Here is a 26,741-nt window from a genome sequence, read left to right on the forward strand (position 1 = left end):
AGACCAGTTCTGTTATTATATGCATCTTAAGTTCTTGAAAAATTGTAGAGGGGCAAATGTGAAAAATTTTCTTTAACTTTTGTAAACATCCATACACAAGGAATGAATTCGCGGAGTAAAAAAAATAAAGACGGAATGTGTTTATGAATGTATTTTGTTAAAGTTTTAATTTTATTTCATCTATTTCACTCACGACACTATGATTAATTAGGAAAATCGTCATTAATAAAATGTTTAAAATGAGATTATCATTTTTATTGAAAGTGAACAATTTTTATTTAAAAATAGAACCGTCTCAACTCCGCAACAGAAATATAAAATTTTCATTTGTTAAACATGGAATTTTCGCGAATTTGACATTTGTGAAATTTGCTAACGAATGCGAATGAGTAATGAATTGTATCATTAGATAAAAACCTACATATAATTTACTACCATGACAAAAAAAGTCTCTCGAATACAAACATGAGTAGAAAAATGATGCCTTACAATTTTTCACATTCACAGCTCTAGCTTTGTAAAAAAAAATTAAATCGGTTCGATAATTCAACCATCTTTACAGCCACTTTAATTTCTTCGTCAGTTCCAACTTTTCACCCAAGATTCCGGTTCAAGAACAGACCAGTTTGGTGAGTTTTTCTCACTTGAGAGCCAATTAAAGTCATCAACACAGTTCCAGTTGTTTATCTTGGGATCGAGACCCGCCAGATTGAAATGACTTATCTGATCTTCATAAGACCAATTGTAGGGCGCTACACGAATTTGAGAACAGTCTTCTATAATAGCTCTGCTCGTGACATGTAAGTATATTGAGCAGTCCGCTGAAGAATGGAGTCTAAGTTGTTGACAAGCGAAGGCGAAATTACAATCCTTGCAATCGTGAGCGAAAACCGAGGACGAAACGGGGCCCACGAGGATTGTACATTGTCTTAAATTAACCATGTGCAGAGTGCTCGGTGCACCATATATTCGTACTGTGCAACGGGTCAAGTCCGAGAGAAGAACGTCGTTTTTATTCACATTCTCAGCATCGAGAATCAATGATTTATCGATTTTTCCCAGCAACATGCAAGCACTGTCACCATATTTACTGGACAATTTCTTTTTTGGGTTTCCAGAACCGTTCACAATACCTTCCGTTATTTGGAGATCCTTCAACAATACAGTAAAAAACAATTAATACATCTAGAAGAAAATAGTGTCGATTTAAACAAAAATTTCAAAAAGGGATTATTTTGAAAAAATTTTTGGTTGTAGGTATAAAAGAAAAAACAAATAACAGGCTTTAATAAGAATCCGAGTTATGCTGTCTGTCAGTAGCAAATTGTTCGATTCGAGAAAAAACGCGTTTAAGGTTACTTTTTTATTTCTTTGAATTTTGATCTGGACTTAAAGGATTAAACTTTAAAGAAAATTTTGAAACTAAAAATCCATTTTCAATCTTTTAAATGGTTATATGGAAATCCTGTCAAATAATTATTATTATTTATAATGAAATTTTAGGGTAAAACTCCGTCAGGAAATGAGCAATTTGCAAGTAGTCTTTCGATTTCTATGAAACTGGGGGAATTAATAGTCTTATTTGGTAAGTTTTTATTTCATTTAATGAATTCCCTTTTTTACAATTAAGGTGTGATTAAGGTGATTTTTTTCAAAAAATCGAATTGTTTTTTTTATTCTTGATTAGTATAACTATTTGAGAAGTTCTCAAATAGTGGAAAAGTCGACTTCGATTTAGCTCGAAAGTCGACTTTCACACGTTAAAAGTCGACTTATTGCAATCGACTTTCTCGAGATTAAAGTCGACAAGATCGACTTTGTTCGTTCGACTTTCGACTTAGTTTGACGGTTGACAAATTCAAGTTGTTCAAGTTTTTCTCAGAAGCATATGCCTGAAGTTATAAACGTTTAAATGAAAGAAATAATTTTTTTTTAAATTTACTACATCAACGAAAATAAAAAGTTACATTTAAAATTCAATAAGTTATTCACTTATTTTTCGATACAGAAACCAATATTTTATAAAAAAATTTGAAGTTAAAACAGTGGTAAACAAATTTTTCGTTCATTTGAACGTTCAGAACTTCAGTCACATTCAGAAGCATTGATCCAGACATATATTTTGATGACAATTAATCTTTTTTTTGGTTTTAAAAATATTAAATGTTTAACATCGCATTAAAATTTTTCCGTTTTACTTCCCGAGAAGAAATTTTGTCATGGTCTAAACTTGGCCAAATCTGGCATCCATAAAATTGACATGAAATGCCTTACCTGATTTGGGCCACAAGATAAAGTCACATTTTGACGCTTCCCAGGTCTGGCCCATATTGGGTGAGGCGTTTCAATCCATTTTTGGGCCAAATATGGCAATTTCTACACGGGTTCTACGCTGTGACAAAATGTGATAAAAAGAAGACTAATTTAACAGTAATTTTATTTTAAAAAAAGTATCATTGTAAAAATATATGCTATCCTTTACATTTCAATATTAAGAATTAATTTTGAATATAAAGAAAATTTATCTAATTTTACTTGTAAATTTTTAGATTTTATACACTATAAAACATTTTTAAACTGGGGCATTTTACGTGTAATGTCCTAAGTTGAAAAATTGATTTCTCGAAAAAAGGGAAACTTTGGGAAATTGTTGTCCTACCTGATAGTAAAATATCCCTGTTACGTACATTGTCCTAAACAGTTATTTTTAAATCAAAGGAATAAAGGTTCAGAAGGTAAGACAGAAATTAACTTCAATTTAATTTATATATGTTACTACATTGATTGCGTTAATTTGTGTACACAAATTTAGGATCCAAATTCTATGTTTAGTGAATAATTTTTTAATTAGTTTGTTTTTCTTTTAAATTTTTCATTTGGTAACATGTATATTTTAAAAATAATTGAAGTGAGAGAGCAAAAGCAATCACGTTTTTATTTTGCCTCACTGTGCGTCTTCTGTCGATGGGACCTTGCGGCAATCTTCCTAATAAAATATTAACGACTGTAGCGATTTGTAGCATTGAAAATGTTACAGACGCAACGAGAAACATTGCGGCAATGTTCAAAATCTAAACTTAAAAAAAACAATGTACGAAAAGCATGAGCAACCATTGTGGCAGAGTTTCGAATATAACAAATTTTGAACCGATGTTATTTTTCCGAATTTAAAAGATAAATATTGTTAATAAAAGAAAAAATTAAATTGTTTTAGTGACAATTTTCACAAATAATAATAATTAATAAAAATTAAAAGAAAAAAGAAAGAAAAAAGAATGAAATTAAATAAAATATCTCGCGCTATGGGTACAGCATGTGTTGTGCAGCTACGGTTACACACCCACGTATGACTTCCGTACCTATAAGTACACGTACCACCATGGGTGCCTCGCGCTACGGGCATACATATAAGCGCTTGTACGTAACAGTGCTACACGAACACATCGCATACCTTTACTCACTACCTCGGTTTTTTCCATTGAGATCCCCATTACTTTTTTCTGAAACTACAGGGCTATGGACTACAGCATTTCAAAACAAAAGCATGTGAATTTGAAATTTCAGCTCACTGCTGTATATAGAATGAACTATTTTCAAATTGTTTGTTATGAGATGCTATGACTCAAATCCCAATCAATTTAAACATTTTGTTGCAACTTGCAGTTAGTAATAAAATAACGGAAGGATGTAAGTTACAGGGATATTTAAATAAATATACATGTACCTGTAACTTATATTAATTCAGGACAAGGAAAATTATTATCCTTACGAGTCATATCAAATAAACATAACTAAAGATAAATTATAATTATAAACAAAATTTAACAATATAATTATAATTTTAGTTAGAAATAATGATTCCCTAAAAGTATCATATTTTTAGGTGTTTCCGTTTTCACGAAGACCAGCGTGAGATTCAAACACGTCAGCAAAAATGAAATGTCCAATGGGCCTCGTGCATTTTACCTATTTCTATTCTTTATTACTCCCTAAATTCTAAATTATCCCGCCTAGACCCCGAGGTAAGGACTAGAGGCATGTCGCAAAATTTCAATTAACGCAGTACAACTTTCCTCGCTTATTAACAAACACTTCTCCTGGCTCTAGCCTGGCAGAAGAGTTCCTTCAGCCTGTAAACGCCGCGCCTAAGCCTGTCCGCGAGTCAGAATCCGTGTTAGATCTTCATACAAAGTTATAAGTAAACAAGGGCGGACGAAAATAAAATTAAATTCTTTAGCCGGCAAAGTCCAGTGGAAGTCAACTTGAGTGAGAATTCTAATTAATTATACGATTAATTAATTGGAATTCTTGTTATTCAACTGGCCAGTTCGTACCCGAGGTACCTGCGCCATCCCAACTTGGTGGACCCACAAGCGCGAGAGCGCTACCAACCTTTTGTCTTGCCCGTTGAACGGAGTCGTAAAACCAGTGTGTGGACGACGGACAGCGGTAGTTTTAAACATCGTAGCGTAAGTAAAAATAATGTATCGTTCCCATGCTTAATTTCCTTTTGTAATTCTTTTAAATTTTATTTCAATAAACAATAACTTGTAACAGAATTCTTAGTCTTCTCTTACTGTCTACTCCTACCTTTTCGTAACAGATAGTTTCAATTTTTGTTTCGCTATATAGTGACTTGGCGGAACGTTCTAAATGGATGAACGATCCCACATAAAAATAAACAGAATTTCGAGTTTCTTTTCTTATACACTTTCAGTGTATAAAAACGGACCGATTTTAGTAAAAATAGCAAATTTATGTTTAATTATTGAAAGTCAAGGTCAAAATTGAAGAATTTAAAAAAAATTTACGATTGGAACGAGCATGAAAAAACCTTCAAAAAACATACCTTCAAAAATTTTTTTTATTGCATTTATAGACAGCAAAATTTCAAATAGTAGGCGGTGTCAGGCAAAACTAATAAAATTCCCCCCCCCCTTTCTCCTCCAAAATTTCTAAAAAGTTAAAAAAAATTTTGGGAATATTTTACTATAAGGTAGGACAACAATTTCCCAAAGTTTCATTTTTTTCGAGAAATCAATTTTTCAACTTGGGACATTACACGTAAAATGCCTCAACTATGGAGTCATCAGGTAAAATTGTTGGTAATAAATTAATCATCGACGGTTATATGAGAGATTCTTTTTCAATCGCCCCAGCCCAAAAAGTCAATGTTCTGGGATTGGCTTCATACTTTGGTAAATTGTTCTCCTATATGATAGTAATAAATCCCTAAAATATAAACTCATTAAAAAAATATTTGTAGAAAGTAGAGGGGGTTGAAGTTTTGACGTTAAGGGTAACATTGTCATTTTCAAATCCGTATAACTATGACAAAAGTTAATGGATTTTAATTTATCTATAATGAATTTTATTGTATTTTTCACGTACTTTTCAAAAATGTATACGAAATTAAAAAAAAAAAATTTTAACCCCTTTTTTTTCAAAATCAACCCTTATTTTTCGATTTTCACCCCTTCGGGTATTTTTTTTTTTTTTTTTTTTATTTTCATTGGAAAGCTGAGGTTTTTTCCCATGAGCTATGTAAATATGAAAATGGGACAACAATAATTTTGTGAGTAACAGAATATTAAAGTAGGCGGTGCCGATAAGGGGTGTACCTGGAGATCATCTTTGAGGATTTAGATAGGCACCGCCTAATTTAATATTATGTTTCTCACAAAATTATTGTTGTCCCATTTTCATATTTACATAGCTCATGGGAAAAAACCTCAGCTTTCCAATGAAAATAAAAAAAAAACAAAAAAAAATTCCCGAAGGGGTGAAAATCGAAAAATAAGGGTTGATTTTGAAAAAAAGGGGGTCAAAAAATTTTTTTTTTAAATTTTGTATACATTTTTGAAAAGTACGTGAAAAATGCAATAAAATTCACTATAGATAAATTAAAATCCATTAACTTTTGTCAAAGTTATACAGATTTGAAAATTACAATGTTACCCTTAACGGCACCCTTATCGGCACCGCCTACTTTAATATTCTGTTACTCACAAAATTATTGTTGTCCTATTTTCATATTTACATAGCTCATGGGAAAAAACCTCAGCTTTCCAATGAAAATAAAAAAAAAACAAAAAAATACCCGAAGGGGTGAAAATCGAAAAATAAGGGTTGATTTTGAAAAAAAGGGGTTAAAAATTTTTTTTTTTAAATTTCGTATACATTTTTGAAAAGTACGTGAAAAATGCAATAAAATTCATTATAGATAAATTAAAATCCATTAACTTTTGTCATAGTTATACGGATTTGAAAATGACAATGTTACCCTTAACGGCACCCTTATCGGCACCGCCTACTTTAATATTCTGTTACTCACAAAATTATTGTTGTCCCATTTTCATATTTACATAGCTCATGGGAAAAAACCTCAGCTTTCCAATGAAAATAAAAAAAAAAAAAAAAAAATACCCGATGGGGTGAAAATCGAAAAATAAGGGTTGATTTTGAAAAAAAGGGGTTAAAAATTTTTTTTTTAAATTTCGTATACATTTTTGAAAAGTACGTGAAAAATGCAATAAAATTCATTATAGATAAATTAAAATCCATTAACTTTTGTCATAGTTATACGGATTTGAAAATGACAATGTTACCCTTAACGTCAAAACTTCAACCCCCTCTACTTTCTACAAATATTTTTTTAATGAGTTTATATTTTAGGGATTTATTACTATCATATAGGAGAACAATTTACCAAAGTATGAAGCCAATCCCAGAACATTGACTTTTTGGGCTGGGGCGATTGAAAAAGAATCTCTCATATATATTTAAAGTCAAGAGAAAGAAAAGGAAAAACGTATTGAGACAATATTCGATTGCGGAAAGGTGAATGCAAAGGAAGAGTTGTAACAGTTATGAATAATAAAGATGTTATTATACTTAGATGACCTGCACAATGTGAACACGACACACATCTACCGTATCGTGAAGAAGATACTATTTTACGTTGCTTGAGGTTTTCTGATAGTAATTCAAAATATCTGTAAAAAGTCTTAATGGAATTTTACCACTTTGAAAGTGGGAAAGATTATTACCCACTATCATAACGGCTCTTTTACTGTCGATGGGAATAAAATTTTTAGGTTATGTAATTTTCCAGACGAGATGGGAAAATTAACACGAACTGTACAGTTACACTTTCTGGTATTTTAAACGCAGGAGAAAGTAAATATACAGACATCAATAATGTTACCGACTGAAATAAAATTGCTTTGAAAAAAGAGTACTTTTCCGAAATTTTATAAAATATTAAATTTTTATGTTTAGAAAAAAATATATGAATAATTTATACTTTTTATGCGATTACGATGAAGGTATTTACTTTTAAATTATTAATATTCGCTAAAGAATTTTATAAAATAAAGAAAAAATAATTATAAACACAATTAGACTCTATATTTTATTTCTATATTTTTGCACAAGAAACATTAATATTTTTGTTTTTCATATTCAAGTTTAATTTAAATTATAAACAAAAACTTTTATGAATTGTCCTATGTAAGAATAAAATAACTCGTGTCGTAAAATTTTACCATTTTTACGTCATCTTTACAATCAAAAAGACAATTGTCGATGAATGCCGACTGCTGTCGGGCATTAACGATTGCACACGACGCATAAATCGTAAATGTATGCGTATATTATGAATTTCAAAATTTGGGAATTTTCCAAAAATTGTCAATATTACTTTAAAAAAATGGTAATTTTACACGCTAATGTATTTTTCTAAAGAAACGGAAATATTACCAACACTTGTGATTATACTACATTAAAAACAGAAAAAATACTACAGTGTGGAATTGTCATTTTTGCTTTAGTAAGGTTACGTTCGCCAATGGTAATTTTCCCATCTAGTGCAGTTTCACAGCCTTCAGTCATTTCGTCCTTTTGAAAGTGGGTAACATTATTACCCACTTTAAAAGGAGGAATTTCGCCGAGGAATGAAAAATCCCAATATTCGAAATAGTAAAATTACCAAATATTGTATTTTCCATTTTGGACCCTGTATTATTTCTGCATTTAATATAGTATTTGTGCCAGGGATTCTTAAAAGTAAAATTCCTACATATCTTTAGGAAAATTCTGTTTGGACTTTTTACAGTCATCTATATCATATATGATATGTATAGGTGAAGCAGAGGTTAAGGCCTTTTTCCAATATGTTCCTAAATGTTTGCGTTGCGTGACTGACGCATTGGTTCGCAAGCGCAGTGACGTCATCAAAGCATTTATGCCAATCGCGAACAAAAAGTTTTGTTTATGATTTTAAGAAACTGAATTTTTTAATTATAAATATTAAATAATTAAAATTATTAAAAGCCGTCGAGAAACATTTGCATTTAAAATTGTAAAGTTGGAAAACAGGGATAAGAGGAACATAAACCAAACTTTTTGTTTGCGATTGGTATCAATGCTTAGATGACGTGACTGTGCTTGCGAACCAACGTGTCAGTAATGCAACGCAAACATTTAGGAACCTATTGGACAAAGGCCTTATCTGTGACAGACTAAAACGATCAGCTGCATCTCATCCTGAGCAGCCACCCGCACAGATAATTCGATCAGAATTGGAAGACGTTCCTGTACATATTCTCAGTGAAATACCAGAACGTCAGAATTTGGCTAAAGCAATGCGGAAATATAGACGTAAAGATTTACCTCCTAATCCGAAATTGTTGGCGGAATTAGGTTAGAATTTCTGACCAGAAGAAGAATTTCTGGCCAGAAGTGGCACTTGGTATGTGGACAGTACTTTTAAGGGTGGTTAGTTTTCGTTTTGCATTTTACATTTCATTTTCGCGATACCAGACTTTTCATTTTCAATCATACAGGTATGTCCAACAATTTTTACTCAAGGTTTTACGGTAATGGGATTGGTTCCTAACAATCCAAGAATACCTACGGCTGTACCTGAATATGTCGCATTTTTGTTCGTTTTTTCCCTGCTTTCTTCAAAAGAAACTGAGAAGTATACTACTGTTTTAAAGGCCATTGATGCTGCAGCGACAGAATATGGTATTGGAATTTGCAAGCCGCAGAAAATTATGGGAGCCTGTGCTCTGCCTGTGCAGATAAATATCTTGAAACTGCATATTCTGGTTGTTTCTACCACTTTTGCCAATCCATTTATTGGAAAATTCAAGCAGAAAGATTGCAGGAGCAATATAATGATCCTATCAACAGAGATATAAAAATTTGGTCACACTCGCTAATGGCACTAGCCTTTGTTCCTGAAGAGGATGTCGCACTGACTTTGCAAATTGTACAGGATGAAATAACAGAAGAACTTCTTCCTATTATCGACTATCTCAGGGAATTTTACGTTACCGGACGACCTGGTAGAGGGAGAAGAAGGGCTGTACCTTCCATAAGACACCATAAGACGAATAACGCAAGTGAAGGATGGTACAATCGATTCCGTATACTTGTAGGAAAGCACCATCCAGACTTGTATTCGACTCTAAAAGAATTCCAAAAAGAACAAGCGGATTCGGAAATTATGATAGCCGAACTAAGTTTGGGGCGATCTGTAAAAACAGGTACCAAAAAAATAGATTGAAGTGCAAAATTGCTTACGGTTCATTGTATTACAATATAAAGAATACAAAAATTCTGGCACCGTTTCCTTATATTTAACATTATTGGCTCATAACATTGCTTTATGATTGACTCCATTTATTTTGATCAACAAAATTCTTTTCATTACTTAATATTATTACATATAAACAATTTAAGTTGAAAAATTTTTGTCGAAAAATTCAATGTCTGACATTCATTTTTTTCAATAAATATTTATGATTCTAGTTTACAGGATAGTCAGAAATTAAGATAAGTCATATTAAGAAAAAATTTTCTTTTTTATTTCAGATTAACTGTTGCAGAGAAAAAGTGACAAACTTTTAGGGACGCATGAATATTCCCCAAATTAGACTTGCCGGAATTTTGGTGGTGTCGAATTAAAAATTATCGAATTTACATTTAGTAGAATTTTAAACAAGTAGATTTTATAGTGAGCCCAATTTTAATAATAAAAAATTTTTATTTAATAAAATCTTGATGTTGTAGAATTTTTATTTAACTGAACTTTGATAAAGCAGATTTTCTAAAAAAAAATTTCAAATTTTCAAAAAACACTGTTGAATGTGTGTGTGCATTTATATTTGTGTGTGATTCACGAATATATAATATATACCCAGGTGCGAGTTGACGGTTGGCCCCAAGTTGGGCCAACCATGTGCTCAGTCGGCCCACCTTGGGCAGCCAGAGGACGGGCCAACTAGCGAATTGATAACGTCAACCGACCTAGGGTCGATTTGGTTGACCCAACTATGAGTACCCAAGTCGGCCGAACTAGGGCTGCCGACCGTCGTGCCCGATGGTTGGCCCAACTATGGCAGTCACAGTTGGCGTGACTACAGGAGACTATGCAGACTGTATTTTTAGAATTTTTAAATAAGAATTAAAATTTTAATTATCATAAATAAATATAATAATAATTAATATTATGGTATTAACAAAATAATTCTTAAAAAAAATTAGGGTCATTTGGGGAAAATGTAAACAAGGGGTAAATGTAAACAGCAGATATTGCAGCTTAATTTACACATTTAAAATTAAGTTCCACCCCAATATTTTAACCTCAGCTCACCTGCAACAGGTTCTGAGTATTGCCAATTTTTTTTTCGACAATTGTCAAAGCCATACTCCAATTTGTAGCTTAATGCATGAAAGATTGAAAATCAAAGTTTTACTGTTTCAGTATTTTGTCTCGCATTTGAATAAAAATGAACTAAAAATTCAAACTAAAATTTCTAATTATTCCTTATGAATCCCTTAACAAAAGCTGACTTTGATTTTTTAATTTCGTCAATTTAGTTAATAGATAATTAAGTGTTTACGTTTACCCCGAGAATTCGAAAACTCGGGGTAAATGTAAACAGAATTTCTGCTGCATTTTAAAAGAAAATAATTGAATAAATTTGCTTCTATTTCACAATTACATTATTTTGGCCCTGTAAAATTACATAAAAACGAAATTGGATCTTCTTTTATATCTCCTTGGTGTTAGTCAGTTGCAGGTATAGACCTGCATAGTATTGCAAAGTGCATTTACGTGTTTAAAATATAGGAAAGCGATTCTTCACGATTGATGAATAAAACTCAGGTACGTAGGAATCCTAGAATAAGAGTGAGTGATTGATTGATTGATAGATTGATTGATGGATTGATTGATGGATTGATTGATGGATTGGTTGAGTGATTGGACGTTTGATTTATGGATTGGTTGATTGAGTAATTGGTGGATTGATTGGTGGATTGGATTGATTGGTTGATTGGATAATTGATTTATAGATTGGTTGATTGAGTGGTTGATTGGTGGATTGCTTGATTGATTGACTGATTGATTGGTGGATTGATTGGATGATTGGTTGATTGAGTGATTGATTGGTGGATAGATTGGTTGCTTGGATGATTGATTTATAGATTGGTTGATTGAGTGATTGATGGGTGGATTGATTGGTTGATTCATCCGCCATTTTGAAAATTTTAAATTTGTTTTCAAATTCGTATTCAGTGACCTCAAAAACCCCCGAGTAGCGAGATTCAAGCAAATTTGATCAATTTTTAAAAATATTTTTATGTTTGTCCGCCATTTTAGATCCGCCATTTTGAAATTTATAAATTCGATTTTAGAATCTTATTCAGCAACCTTAAAAACTTATTTTCACCAAGTTGAATGAAAATCTATTAAAATTTATTGAAGTTATTCAAGTTTTTACATTACTAGTTTTGTTATGGTAATGATTGCTTATTTTATATGTTGCATATCAATCAATTGGTTCAATTATTTTACATCCACCAAGAATTTTTTTTCAGTTTTTACATCCCTTTACACAGTAGTATACTTAGGATAACTTTTTTCTTAAACCTCTTTAAATTACAGGTGTGTTTACATTTACCCCGAATTTTGGGAAAATTTCAAAATCTCGGGGTAAATGTAAACAGTCAGTTTTAAGCGATTCAAGTTGATCAATATTTTTTTGTACCTCATAAAATGTTTCTAGGGAAGTGAAGTAACAAGTTCATCCAGTAGAAAACCGGAAGTATTTCATATCGAATCACTTTGGCGTTGGAAAAAAATTATTATAAAAATAAAACTTATTTAGATAAGAAAATTAGTCAATTTGAAATAAATTTTGCGTTTAAATTATCATGTATTTATATTTTAATTATTTAAAGACCATTATATCCCACAGTCGGCCCAACTATGGCGGCCAAGGTTGTCCCAACTAAGGTTGCCGACGTTGGCAGCCATAGTCGGGCCACCTTTGGGTGACAATATTTACCATGGTCGGACCAACTAGGGCGGCCGACTCTCATGCAGCCCTAGTTGGGCCGACCAACCATTTCTGGCGGCCGACCGAAATTTGCACCTGGGTAGCGAATATAAACTATAATATATATACTATATTGTATAAACTATATAAACCCTCTTATCGCCAAAACTTATCGCCAAAAAAAAAAACTTATCATTTGTTAAATTTTTCCTCTCAAGTAAAAAGTATCTGATATTAAAAATAAAGGAATTAATTTTAATTTGAAGAAATTATAGTCAAATCGAAGGATTCCATTTTCATACGACAGATAAAATTTTAATAGCATATTTGTAGCCTAAAATCATTAAATACCCTCAATAATGCTTCTCGGATATTTTGGAAAATTTTCAGATACATAAAATTTGAAAAACTGCATTATTAATGTATTTTTCGAACGTAGTTCGGAGTACAATGTATCTTTTTCTAAGCTCGCACTTTTGTGAGTTCGTGGTGTAATTCTGCGTCGAATGATATATTATATATACTTATTTTGATTGAAAACTTGCGTGAAGATTTAACTTTTACCATTTTTTGCTATTTTGAACCACTGTGCGCCGCCATCTTAGACTACAAGTGAAAAAAAATTTTTTTTTTCATATTCTTCAAGTTATTTATAACATATAAACAAAAATTTCTGAATGAATGTCATGTTTTTTTTAGAAATACATCCTAAAAAAGGCTTTTTTTCCCATTTTGAACTGGAATGTGCCCTTAAATTAGGTGATGGTCGATGTTTAAAAGCAACAAAAGTAGGCAAAATTAGAGCAATTTTTCCAATTTACGATCAAAGTAGCGAAATAACTTTATATAACGTATTCTATGTGAAGGATATGAACCAAAACATAATCAGTTATTCCAAGGTCACAAATGAAAATAAAATAGTCTCTATGGGTATTCGAAAATTTATATCATTAAACAAGTTTTGTTTATGAAAATCAAAATAAAGAAATAAATGCAAATTTAGTCACAAATAACGGTATGACTCAAAAAGAAAAATGGCATAGGGCATGTAAATTTTCAATATTTAACAAAAATCTGTAAAAATGAAACATTAACTGGTCTGCCAAAAAAATTAGAAAATGATTTTCTGAAATACGCTATTTGTATAGAAAGTAAAATGAGTAATTTACCCTTTAACAATAATAGAAACAAAGCAAATGATATCTTGGAAATAGTTCATACTGATTTGAATGGGTATCATTCTACTGAAGGAAATTGTGGGGAAAAATATTTTTTAACTTTTGTAGATGATTATAGTAAATTCGCTAAACTTTACACAATTAAAGCAAAATCAGATACTTATATAATTGTTTCGTCGATTATGTAAATTTAGTTGAAAATTTAACTGAAAGAAAGTTAAAACACTGATTTGCGACAATGGTAAAGAATATTTAAATAATGTTATTTTTAATTTTGTCAGAGAGAAAGGAATTTATTTAAAACTATGCCTACCACATGTTCACGAATTAAATGGGCTAGCAGAAAGATACAACAGGATACAACAGCGAGATGTTTGCTTAAAGAAGCTAAAGTAAATCAAACTTATTGGCCTGAAGTTGTGAAAGCAGCGGCTTATTTAAAAAATAAACAAAATATTAAAAGTCCGAAATCAAATCAAAATAGTTTAAGCGAAGAAACAAATGAACCTAGACGTTCTTTAAGAAACAGAATACCTAATAGCAAATATTATAACGAAGATTTTGTTTCTTATTTTATATGTGTGTGATTCACGAATATATACTATATTCCCTCTTATCGCTAAAACCAAAACTTATGAGTCAGTCTTTGCCATGAAGCCAAACAGTGTGGCAGTTTAGCGAGTAGCCTTCAATAGCTAAATTTTTAAGACAGAGAATTTTTATTTCACCGATACTTTATTTCACCCAAGTTTTACTTATCTGAATTTTCATTAGATAGAATTGTTAAAACGTCGAATTTCCATTTGATCAAACTTTCATATGTCAGATCATACACTTGGCAGAAACATTTCAGCGGGAGTTTTAAAATCAACCAATCAAAAATTATCAAGAAAATTGTGATTGGTGGATTTAAAAACTCCCACTGAAATGTTTCTGCCATTGTATGATGGGATATATGAAAGTTCGATCAAATGGAAATTCGACATTTAAAGAATTCTATCGAATGAAAATTCGGATAAGTGAAACTTCTGTCAAATGAAGTATCGGTGAAATAGAAAATCTCTATCTTAAAAATTAAGCTAAGTAGAATTTCTGTTAAATAAAAATTAGATTGTATAAAAATTTTTCGAATAAAATTTTTGTCAAATAAGAATTTTGTTATATAGAAATTCATTTAGTTGGAAATTCTGTCAATAAAAATACTTTTAAGTGAATATTCAGATAAATAGAAATTCAACAAAAGAACAATTCTAATAAAAAAAAATTCTTTTTTATAAAAATTTTTCCAGATATAAATTTTGTTAAATGGAAATTGTGTTATTTGAAAATTCGATGTATTAGAAAATCTGCTTTATTAAAGTTCAGTTAAATAAAAATTCTACAAAATCAGAATTTTGTTAAATAGAAATATTTCGATATTAAAATTGGGTTCATTATTAAATCTACTTTTTTAAAATTCCACTAAATGTAAATTTTACAATTTTTAATTCGAAACCACAAAAATTCCGGCAAGTCTAATTTGGGGAATATTCATGCGTCCCAACATTTAGAGTGTACCACTTTCGGCAGCCTTTTTTCAGTAGTTTATTAAAAAAAATAATACATTGTTTATCGAGTGGGAGACATAGGAGATTCCCACAAGCGTGAATTTTGCCGCGCGAGCGCGGCAATCACGTAAGAGCAAATCTCCGTCTCCCACGAGGTGCATATACTATAAAGTGCCGAAGAACCTTCTACGTCTAAATGAATTGTATTGGCATAGAAAGTAAGAAGTAATTTATTGAGTTCTGTTCACATTTTCAGGCATATTAAATGAGCCATTTTGAAAATTTTCTTTTTGCATTGAAAAGTAGACGCAAAGAGTTAAATTTTAGGCCCTATTACGACTCTTTTGGTCAAAACCATTTTTGGAGAGATAAGGGTCTCCCGTTCAGTTAATTTAATAATATCAGTAGTAAAAAATAAAGAAAAAGTTTCTGACAATCTAATGTAGATAAATTAAAAAAGAATCATTAAAAAAATGAAATTTTTTTTGGAGTAGCCGATACTGCTGTTACTGAAAGTCTAGGTTGAATGTGAATGTTTAGTCATTGAAACCTATATTTACCTTAAGTCCATCGGTAACATCATTTTCTCCATCTGATGGTTTTTTGATAACTCTTCGGTTTTTAAATCCAAATTTCTTTTTCGGTAAAAGCTTTGTTTCCAATTCCAATGCGTCATTTTCCAACATTTGTAGATTTTCCTGAGCCTTCCTGATATCATAGACTTTAAGAAACATTTTCGATTGATGCAAATAATTTTTTAATGTTAAGATCTCTTTGTTAACTTTATCAAAAATACCAGCAAGAGCGACTGAAGAAATGCCGGATGTGCTATCTAGTAATTCTTTAATTTTACTACATGAGGAATAAAAAGTTTCCTTAAAGTAACTAGTCTGTTCAGACTCTACAGCCAATTGTTGCCTCTCCTCGCGTCTTTTCTCAATTATGATCTTACGTTCGCGATCCCTTTTGTTAATTCTGTCAGGTAAACTCCCCTCCTCCACTACAGGAGGATCCATTATTTTAATTAAATGTTATTTTATTTTTGCACCTTGTAAATCCTCGTATTCTTTTATTAGATTGTTATCATGCATGTGATTACTCGGCTTAATAATTTTGCTTTTCTGGTGCTTATTTTGGAATTTTATGTATGCCTGTCCCCCAGGAAGAAACTAAAACAGTTTTAAACATGAATATAATAAAATTGAGTGAAAATATGATACAGAATCCATAATATTGTATCCTATGGGTGATTTGTACGTAACTGTATAATTTCCAGATCAATTTAAAAAGAAACAAAATTTTGTTTTTTTAATGTTGAACCTAACTTTTCCTCATCATTATGGCATAATATAGGGTAACTGCACCAGTGGTGGATCAACTGCGAGAAAAATGGTCATTTGTGTTTACACGTTTGTAAGTAAATGAACCGCAAGTGTCGGTAATTGTTAAGAAAGTTATACAGATCAATATTACAATTTCAAAAAATTTTTAAATTCATCGCGAAGAAAGCAGGACAACAATTACTAAAGTGGTGACAGAAAACAAGAGTTTTCCTTAGCATGTAAGTTAAGAGTATATTTTGGAATAGAAAGCTTTGGAGCCATTTTAGGACAATTTTTAATTCTTTTCACAATAGGAGGCATTTCGTTTCATCCCCATAGAGCCCTGAGAACAATATTTACGTCTTTAAGTAGCGCGTGTCCATTGTTTTGGGGTGATCCACGACTGGAACCAAAAAAGTAACAAAATCTAGTGGTGGATCAGTCCTACTTTTCGCCTGTTGACGCATTGTGGACGCTCCACATTATTAACATAAAATTAAATTTTTTTTAATTGAAAATTTTATGAATTAAATTATCTTCTAAAATTTTTAACATAAATTCAAGTTTTAGTTTTGTTTAATTAAAAAATTTGTGAATTTAATTTTTTTTTAAAATTTTTAACGTTCATTTAACTTTTAGTTTTGTTTTATTGAAAATTTTATGAGTTAAATTTTAGTTAACACTAATTCAAATGTTTATTAATTGTTAACACCTGATTTCAAATTGTTAAATTTTTGTTGAATTAAAATACCCAGAATTAATAAATGTTATTTATCATTGAAACTGAAGCTTTAAGAGTTTCTATTTATTTATTAGCAAAAATTCTAATAAAAAGATGATTAATTAACATTTAGTCACATTATACCTATAGAAATGAAAGAGGAGGGGATATGGATAGGAAAGTGAATTGGAAAATCTGTCCGTAAAGCCTTATAAAAGTTGCAAAACGTCTCAGTCTCGTAATTTTGAAATGCAATGTTTTTTAGTATGATTTTTTAAGTGATCCACCACTGGAGCAATCTATAACCATGACTGGTGCAAACAGTGATCCAGAATAGGATCATTGACAAATTATCTTTGATGGAGCATTAAAGTAAACGTAGGTGTCAAAATCAAGTCCAACCTTGAAGGAAATGTCTATTGGAACTATCTGGTCCATAATACTATAAAGAATAACCTCGAATTTGTCTAAAAGCAACCTTTACAGAACTTCAAAGTCAAAATAAGAAAGTTAAGGGGCTTAACTGATCCACCACTGGTGCAGTTACCCTAGTTTTAATTTTAACGGTTTTACTACAGCTATAATTTATAATTTTATAATTATACGAAAATTATAATAAATATTATAATAAATTTTTGAGAATTGGCTGCCACGGAGCTGACCACCCTATGCATTCAAATTCCTTATTATAACATTCTTTTCAATTGACTATGCATAATTAATATTAGATTTATATCTCAACATTTATTAATAAGTAGTAAAATTATATATTTAAAAAAATATCACTTTCTTTAACACGTCTCCGAAATTTAATTATAGTGTAAAGTGATATTTGATATTTTAATTAATTATTCTTCAAATTAATATTTAATAAAAATTAACCCCTTTGTTGGCAGAAGGAATTCGACAAAAAGTGACCAAAATGTACAGAAATTTTTTTTTCCTCAAAATTGGTATCCAGGGGGTTTTCGGGGTCGCTGATTACGAATTCGATGTTAGTTTTTTAAAATTCAAAATGTCGGATCCAATATGGCGGACTTTTTTTTCAAAAATCGTTCAGATTCACTTGCAACTCTTTACTCGGGGGTTTTCAGGGTCGCTGATTACGAACTCAATGTCAGTTTTTTGAAATTCAAATGTAAGATACAGTATGGCAGACGTTTTTTTTTTTTTTAAAATCAATGTTTTTTCCTAAAAAATGGTTTTCCTTGAGGTTTTTTAAAATTGATGATTACGAATCTGAAGTATTATTTTTAAAATTTTGAATATTCAAAATGGCGGATCCATTATGGCTGACGATTTTTTTTTTAAATTATTGTATTTCCTTAAAAATTTGAAAAATTAAAAATCAGACACCCCAAAAATCTTAAGATACCCATTTGAACGAAAATCCAATATTTTTTTAAAGAGACCAATATTTTTGTCTTAATTCATCCACCATATTGGATTCACTAATTTGAATTTTTGAATTCTGACTTCGGATTCGTAATCAGCGATCCCAAAAACTCCACAGTACCAAATTCTAGCAATTTTTTTAAATATTGTCAATTTAAATTTTTTTTTAAAACTAACATCGGATTCGTAATGAGCGACCTAAAAAATCCCTGAATACTAATTATTAAGCGAATCCAAACGAATTTTGAAAAAAAGTTCGCGATATTAAATTCGCTATTTTGAATTTTGAAAAACCAACATCGAATTCGGAAACAGCGACCCCAAAAACCCCCGAATGGGAAGTTTGAAGCAAATTCGTACGGTGGTTTTGCTGGGGCACGAAAGGGTATATAAAATTAATGGTTGACGCGTAAACGCGTCAATGCCAACGAAGGGGTTAATTATTGCAACATTTAATAAATATGAATTATTAAAACATTTAATAAATATTTATCATTTAATATGTTATTAAACAATTATTTATATTTTAATATTTCGATTTAAAAAAGAAAATCTAAAATGAAACACTTCATTTTTTGGCCAGTTTGAAATAATTTAAAGTGATTGTTTTTAAAATTATAAATTATTATAATATTCCACGGACCTTCACGAAATCAAAACAAAATTCAAAAATACTTTTCTTTTGATTCTGATCACGATATCGGAATCAGAAGTCAAGTTTTTTTAGTTTTGATTCCGAAATCAGAATCAAAAATCAGCTATATTCAGTTTTGATTCTGGTACCTGAATCAAAAGGGTAGTTCATTTAAGTTTTAATTCCGAAATCAGAATCAAAAATCAAGTCTGTTCGGATTTGATTGCGAAATCAGAATCTAAAGTTAACTTAGTTTTGATTTGTTTTAGTGAACGAAATGAATGAAGAATGTACTTCTGATTTTGTTTTTTAAACGAAAGAAAAGTTTGTAAGATAACTTCGGGTTCTCTAACTGAATCAAGTCATATGTCTTGAGTCTTACGTTTTACGTTTAGAGTCACATAGCGACGGATACTATCGGAATCAAAAGTCTACATTATATTTTCCTTTCGATTTATCAAACCGAATCAAAAGTCCATTCGACTTTAGTTTCGTTTACCAAATCGAATCCAAAATCTATTCGACTTTCGTTTCGTATACCAAACCGAATCAAAATTCCTTTCGACTTTCGTTTCGATTAATAAACTGAATCAAAATTATCTTTTAATTTCGTTTCGTTTACCAAACCGAATCAAAAGTCTATTCGAGTTTCGTTTTATTAATCAAACCGCATTAACCCTTTAAGGACCAAATGTACAAAAATTTAACTTTAAGTTTGGAAATTTTTTAAATTAACAAAACGCAATATCAAACAATTGGCAATATATATTTCTTATGTCCCCGGAAGCGCTCTTTCAAATGGTGCATCAGAAAAATCCGTAAATTAAAAAATAAACAAATTACAGACAATATTTAATAAAAAACATGAATTTTCAAGGTTTTTTTTACTTTATAATATTTTTAGACAATGTACCATTTTAAAATATCTTGTCTAGGTACAAATATCGAGTCAAAAATATCTGACCTTTGACAAGGTGACCTAGATTTATAAATAAAATCAAAATGGCGCAACAATACTGTCGATTAAAGTTTAATTTTTAATAACACATATGCATCTAGTTTTAAAAAATTTAAAAACTCATTGAATTCACTCGAAAATTGTTACTCGGGAGTTTTCGGGGTCGCTGATTACGAATCTGGGGTAGGTTTATATAAATTCAAAATGGCGGATCCAATATTTCAGATTTTAAATGTTAAAGAATTTGTATTGTATTTTATTTTTATAATTACTACGTTCTTTAGCTGTCAAATTGATTAAACGTTGAGAAACGCTAAAAAAGAAAATCAGAAAAAAATTTTAAAAATTAAAAAAAGACTCTATTCAACGTTTATCTCTACGCGGTTAGAGTTTGTCATCGTTTAATCAATTTGACGACTAATGAACGTAGTAAATATAAAAATCGAATACGATACAAATTCTTTAACATTTGAAATCCGAAAAATTTGATTCATTTTGAATTTTCTAAAACCTAACCCAGATTCGTAATCAGCGACCACGAAAACCCCCGAGTAACGATTTTCGAGTGAATTCAATGAGTTTTTAAAAATTTTGAAACTAGATGCATATATTTTATTAAAAATTAATCTTTAATCGACAATATTGTAGCGACATTTTGATTTTTTTAAAATTTAGGTCACCATGTCAAAGATAACAAATTTTTGACGCGATATTTATACCTGGACAAAATATTGTAAAATGATACATTGTCCAAAAATATTATAAAATAAAAAATAATTTTCTGAAAAATATTAATCAATTTACGCAGATTTTAATTACAATGCTTTAATAAGTTATAAAAAATTATTTTAAAATGTTATAAATGAAATACATTACAAATTAAGAAAATATAAATTCTTTTTAACGCTTCAACATTTTTCAGCATAAAATAAACATTGAAAACAGATCCTCTTTTAATGTCTATTTTTTAATTTCATTAATGACGTTTATCCGTTATCGTAATATTTTATCAGTTTGTAATTTGCAGAAATTCCGTTCTTCTTCCGTTCCTTTACACTGAACGCCACCGGCGCCACGGAGCTGACATTTGACATTTAAACTATCATAACTCAAACAATTCTGCAAAATAATCCTTTTCCGTGTGTAGATCATTTGTTTCCAATGAAATTTTCAAAAATATCGTAATAATTATAACAAAGAGTGTTTAGATTAAAAGAATAGTAATACAACGTTACTGACCACTTTTTTTGTACATTTCCGGACACGGAGCTGACATTTTCGAAGTAATACTGCAATTTGTTAAAAAATTATAATATCTATTTGTACGTATTTTTTCTTGTAAATTGGTTTTATATACACCTGTGAAATTTATACACACCCAGGACAAAAATTTTTTGTATTGATTGTGTTTTGTATGACACCGCCAAATATTAAAATTACGTGCAAATCACCCATATGTATTTAATGAAAAGTAAAATAAAACAGTTTTTATGGCTCCGTTAGTTTACGCTTTTATTCCTCCCGATCGGTAGGTTAGCATCCTCGAACCAACTCAGCGATCGGGATTTCAGTGAGTATAAAGAATTTTATAATATGCTTCATCATAACTTATAAGAAATATTTTTTACCTTTGTCACATTGGTCTTGTTGAGATTAATAAGATTTGAAAGTAGATATCCTAAACTTCCACCAGATATTAAGAGGATGAACGATTTGAAGAACGCCATCAAGCTTTAAGCTTCCAAATTTCCTTTTTTTTCCCAGGTGAGTTTATCAAAAGTTCTCATTTCCAAAGCTGGATTCAATGTTTCTCCCAAAGTATAATAACCGTCAAGAATTTTTGGATATTTTTTGTTCATATAATACCTAAAATCTATAATGAAAAATATTTTAATAAAGAAATAATTTATCTATAGTATCGTTAAGAATTGACGGTAATATACAAAAACACACATGACTTTAAACTCAGACAATATACATATAAGTTAAACAGTTAAACAAAAACAATTGAAAATAGCTTATTGTATAACCCTGCAAAAAAAACTATATCACAAGACAACAAATGCTCGAGCAAGTTTACGCCCAAAACCATGTTTTATGGTTATTTAGAAATAAGCTTTTCAATAGTTTTTGTTTTAACGGTCTAACTTATATATTAAGTCAGACTTTATGAACTGGCAACATTTAAGAACGCTGAATACATAAAAAATGTTGAAATTTAAAAATTCAAAATGGCGGCTACATGACTGAAATTTCTAAAAATTATCTAATTTAAACAAAACTTGGTATTCAATGTTTTTGAGGTCGCTGAATTCAAATATGATGAATAACAAAATTCAAAATAGCGGATCTAATATGGAGCACTGAACTTTTTAAAAATGCTTGGATTTGAACAGAACTTGGTATTCCAATATTTTTAAGTTAGTTCTGTCAAGTTTCAGGGAATTTTGGGTGCTGTGTGGGTGCCTAGTCCAATAAGGTAGAATGAAGGTTTTAAAAATTTTTCTATTTTTATAAAACTTCATATTCATATACGAATTTAGAGACCCAAAAAATATCTAAACTTTAAGTTTCGGGGTGTCTAACACGGATTGAGAAAAAAATTCCGAATTTTCCCTGACATTTTTTTATTTTTCCTTGACTTTTTAATAACCTTATTTCTGCTTTCTTTGGACAAAAATGTGGTTACTGACATGTTTAACAATAAATTAATTTCTAATGGTATTAACAAATGTGACGCTCCACGAGAGAAGGGACCTATCTCCGAAATAATATTAGGCTTAGTTTTCATGTACGGTGCACGGAAAACTGAGCCTAATGTTATTTCGGGGATAGGGCCCTTCTCTCGTGGAGCGTCACAAATGGTAATGAAAACCATTCAAGTTTTTTTAGGTTAAAAATTTTTTAATTTCACACAAAATTTTAATTTTGGTAGAAATTTACAGAAATTTACCTGATTTTAAATAAAATTTTCTAAAATTTCCCTGACCAACAAAATTCCCTGACTTTTCCCTGACCTTTAGACACCCTGAGTTTTGTTCACATCTAAGTAGGAGAAGGTGGGGTGGTAATGGAAGCTTTTAAATTACAAGTACATAGAGACTTTTAATTTCGTGGAAATAACTCGGAAAACTTGAACAATCTTCCTATATGTCATACGAAGACAAACGGACACATTTCTGACAGATTTGTAGAAACTACAAGGAAAAATCAAGTTTTCGAGTTTTTCTTCTTAAATGGAAAATATTTCATGGAGATCAAAGTAAATGGTTAAAAATGTATTATATTTAATTATGTTTTGTGATTTTAATAGAGAAAAATATGTGCAGATTTAGATACATAAACAAATTTAATTATTACCTCTATTTTTATTCATGTATCTAAATCTGCACATATTTTTCTCTAATAAAATCACAAAACATTATTAAATGATACATTTTTAATCATTTACTTTGATCTCCATGAAATATTTTCCATTTAAGAAGAAAAACTCAAAAACTTGATTTTTCCTTGTAGTTTCTACAAATCTGTCAGAAATGTGTCCGTTTTTCTTCGTATGACATATAAGAAGATTGTTCAAGTTTTCCGAGTTATTTCCACGAAATTCAAAATCTCTGTGTACTTGTAATTTAAAAGCTTCCATTACCACCCCACCTTCTCCTACACTGGAATCTCAGACGATTGTAGCGCGCGAGTCTTATGTGCAATAGATGGAGGTTATCCTTGACGTCAAGGTTACGTCAAAAAGTGTGAACCAAGTTTTGGTAAACAATTGCAATTGTCAGAGATGCAGTAGTTTGAGGTTCCAGTGTATATCACTGGGTTAGTGGAAAAAAAGAACACCTCCTCTACGGTGGTCCTCGAATAGTTTCAAGTATGACTTTCTTCCACCTCTAATTTTCTTTTTTGTGAATGATAAGGGACTGTCTCAGGACCATTTTCCAAGAAAAATTAAAATCGAAGACTGAGCACTTTTTTATTGTGACTTTTCGTATAATTTTTTTAGTGAATCATACGTTTTTACATTCTCATCATAATGAGAAAATATTACATTTACAAGTTTTTGACCTATCTCTAATTCTTATGATTCTCCACGTTTTGAGATTTCTAGATACTAAAAAATAGGTTTTAAAAAATGGCTGTCTGTATGTATTTTGTGCGGACAATTTCGCTAAAAGGGAACGTTCACATATGTCGTCACGCAGTAGGGGGTAGGGAGGGGGTCTTGGTCAAACGTGACATGGCGTACGGGGGGGGTTCAGTTCCTTCGTGATGTCACTAAGTATGTTTACTACTTTTATAGTAGAATTTTGAATTTGATACCTTTTCCCGCGAATCGAATATCAAGGCATCATAATAAAGAGAAGCCAAAGATACATATAGAAAATTATATACTTTTAATCATGTTTTTATTATTATATTTTAATAATTTAAAGCGTTGTTTAAAGAAAAAAATTATAAACTTACTGTAAAGTTTAATAATTTAAGACATTGTTTTAAAAAAATATAGACTGATGTATAGTTTAAAAGCTGCAATAATCAGCTGCTAGTTTTAAAAAATTGCTGAGAAAAGATTAAAAATGAACTGCTTTGATTATTAATAATTAAAAATCAAGTATTACTTTTAATAATGAAATTAATTTTCATTGTTGGAAAAATGAGTTATTAAACTTTAAGTTTAATAACTCTGTTTAAGCAAAAAATATTATTATATTATTAAAGTATATAATTGCAAAAAAAAATAAATTATTTTTATCAGAAACCTTTTTTATTACATTTAAGTAATCTTAACATTTATTATTTCTTTAAAAACAATTTTAATACCTTAGAAAATTTTTAAGATTTAAAAAAAACAAAAAAAAAGGGGGGGGTGTTTAAAGAACGTGACGTCCATTATCAAGGGGGTCTTGTCAAATCGTGACAAAGGGGGGGTAGGGGTCAAAAAAGCTGAAAATTAGCGTGACGTCATATGTGAACGTTCCCAAAACAAAAAAATTATTCAAATTTTCAATTTTTAAAAATTTCTAAAATTTTTATTTAAAAAAATAAATTTTTAATTGTTTTAAAAAAATATGAATAAAAATACATGAATACTTTTTGTCTTTAACAATTTCATATTGGGATTAGAATAAAAATGTTATACATTGGTTATACATTTAAAAATTCAAAATTTACTCCATTTTCAAATTAAAAATGTTTTTGACTTTTCTTTAATAAAGGACCCTTTTTTTACCCTCAAAATAAAGCTTAAGATATATATATAGTATGAAGATATCGATCACTCTGAGTCAGGTAATAAAAGAAAACACAATTTTAACGTTTTCAACGGCTCAGCCGTCCTCTTCAGAAAACTAAAAATTTTTTATTACAAAAAAAATTAAAAATAAATATTTTCACAATTATTGTAGAAGATTATTAAGAACAATAAAATAAAAAAAAAATTATAAAAAAATTATAAAAAAAACCTTTACCATTGAAAATTAAATAAATAAAATTAACATAATTATAAGGAAACTTTTAAAATTGTTAAATTTTAAAATTCCTGTCAGCACGACGTATAATTTGACACTGATCGAACATTCAATAAATACAATCAATACCAAAAAAAAGTAAAATGTCGTTTTTTTGTTTTCGAGATATTAATTAATTTATCAATGTTAATAAAAAATTAAAAATTTCACAAACAAATTCTATCAGTTACATTCCAGATTGTAAGGAGTAACATCTTAATTGTAGTGGGTAACGTAACCATATTTTTTCTAACATCTTTGACGGTACAGAGTAGCATATTGGTGGTACCGGAAACAGGGTGTCTAACAAGGATTGAGAAAAAAATTCCCTGACATTTTTTTATTTTTCCCTGACTTTTTAATAACTTTATTTCTGCTTTTTTTGGACAAAAATATGGTTATTGACATATTTAACAATAAATTAATTTCTAATGGTAGTAACAAATGGTAATAAAAACCATTCAAGTTTTTTTAGATTAAAAAAATTTTTAAATTCACAAAAAATTTTAATTTTTGTAGAAATTTACAGAAATTTCCCTGACTTTGAATGAAATTTTTTGAAAATCCCTGACTTTTCCCTGACCGTTAGACACCCTGCGGATAACATCTACTTTTAACTATCTTAAGAACATAAGATCTTACCATCTATTTCTCTCCGTGTAGCAACAACGCCGTGCGTAGATTGCACGTAATATCTCCTACTATGATTGCAGAAGTTCTATGCTTTTTCGGTATTAGACTCTTGCAATTGACGATTAGGCCACGCCTACCTACTCGCCAGTAGACCTTTTCATGCTGATTATTCTGTCCTCTTCCAACTTATGCGTCATTATATGCGATAGATAAGGACAGAACGATCAGCATAAAATGGACTGTTGCAAGAGTGTAATACCGAAAAAGCATAGAACTTCTGCAACCGTAGTACACGGAAAAAATAAGTTCGTCAATCATTAACAGAATAGTCTGTCACTTTGAGACGGCGTCCATATTTGCCCTAGGGTAAAAATGAACAGCTGGTCCATGTGTTATTTTTACCCTAGAGTAAAAATGGACGCCATTTTCAAACGGTGGAACAAATGAAAGTCTTTTTCACCCGGTAGGGTTGTGAGTCGTGAAACGTTTC

The 26,741-nt window shown here is 30.2% G+C and overlaps 1 protein-coding gene across 2 annotated transcripts in view; it reads right to left on the minus strand.

The window, feature by feature from the left end:
• Positions 1-240: 240 nt before the first annotated feature.
• LOC127288770 (tubulin-specific chaperone C) overlaps positions 241-26,741 on the minus strand; it is a 35,313-nt gene continuing 8,812 nt past the window's right edge. For both annotated transcript variants that reach the window (XM_051316409.1, XM_051316410.1), the window contains exons 2-4: positions 21,737-21,981; positions 15,639-16,247; positions 241-1,152 (exon numbers count right to left, since the gene is read on the minus strand). In XM_051316409.1, coding sequence (XP_051172366.1) covers positions 580-1,152; positions 15,639-16,094 — 1,029 coding nt within the window. In that variant the 5' untranslated portion in view covers positions 16,095-16,247; positions 21,737-21,981 and the 3' untranslated portion in view covers positions 241-579. The remainder of the gene's footprint in view (positions 1,153-15,638; positions 16,248-21,736; positions 21,982-26,741) is intronic.

This window comes from Leptopilina boulardi, unplaced genomic scaffold, assembly GCF_019393585.1.
Source record: "Leptopilina boulardi isolate dan_hultmark-lab unplaced genomic scaffold, ZJU_Lbou_2.1 LbouV2_393, whole genome shotgun sequence".
In the NCBI taxonomy this organism is placed as follows: Eukaryota; Metazoa; Arthropoda; class Insecta; order Hymenoptera; family Figitidae; genus Leptopilina; species Leptopilina boulardi.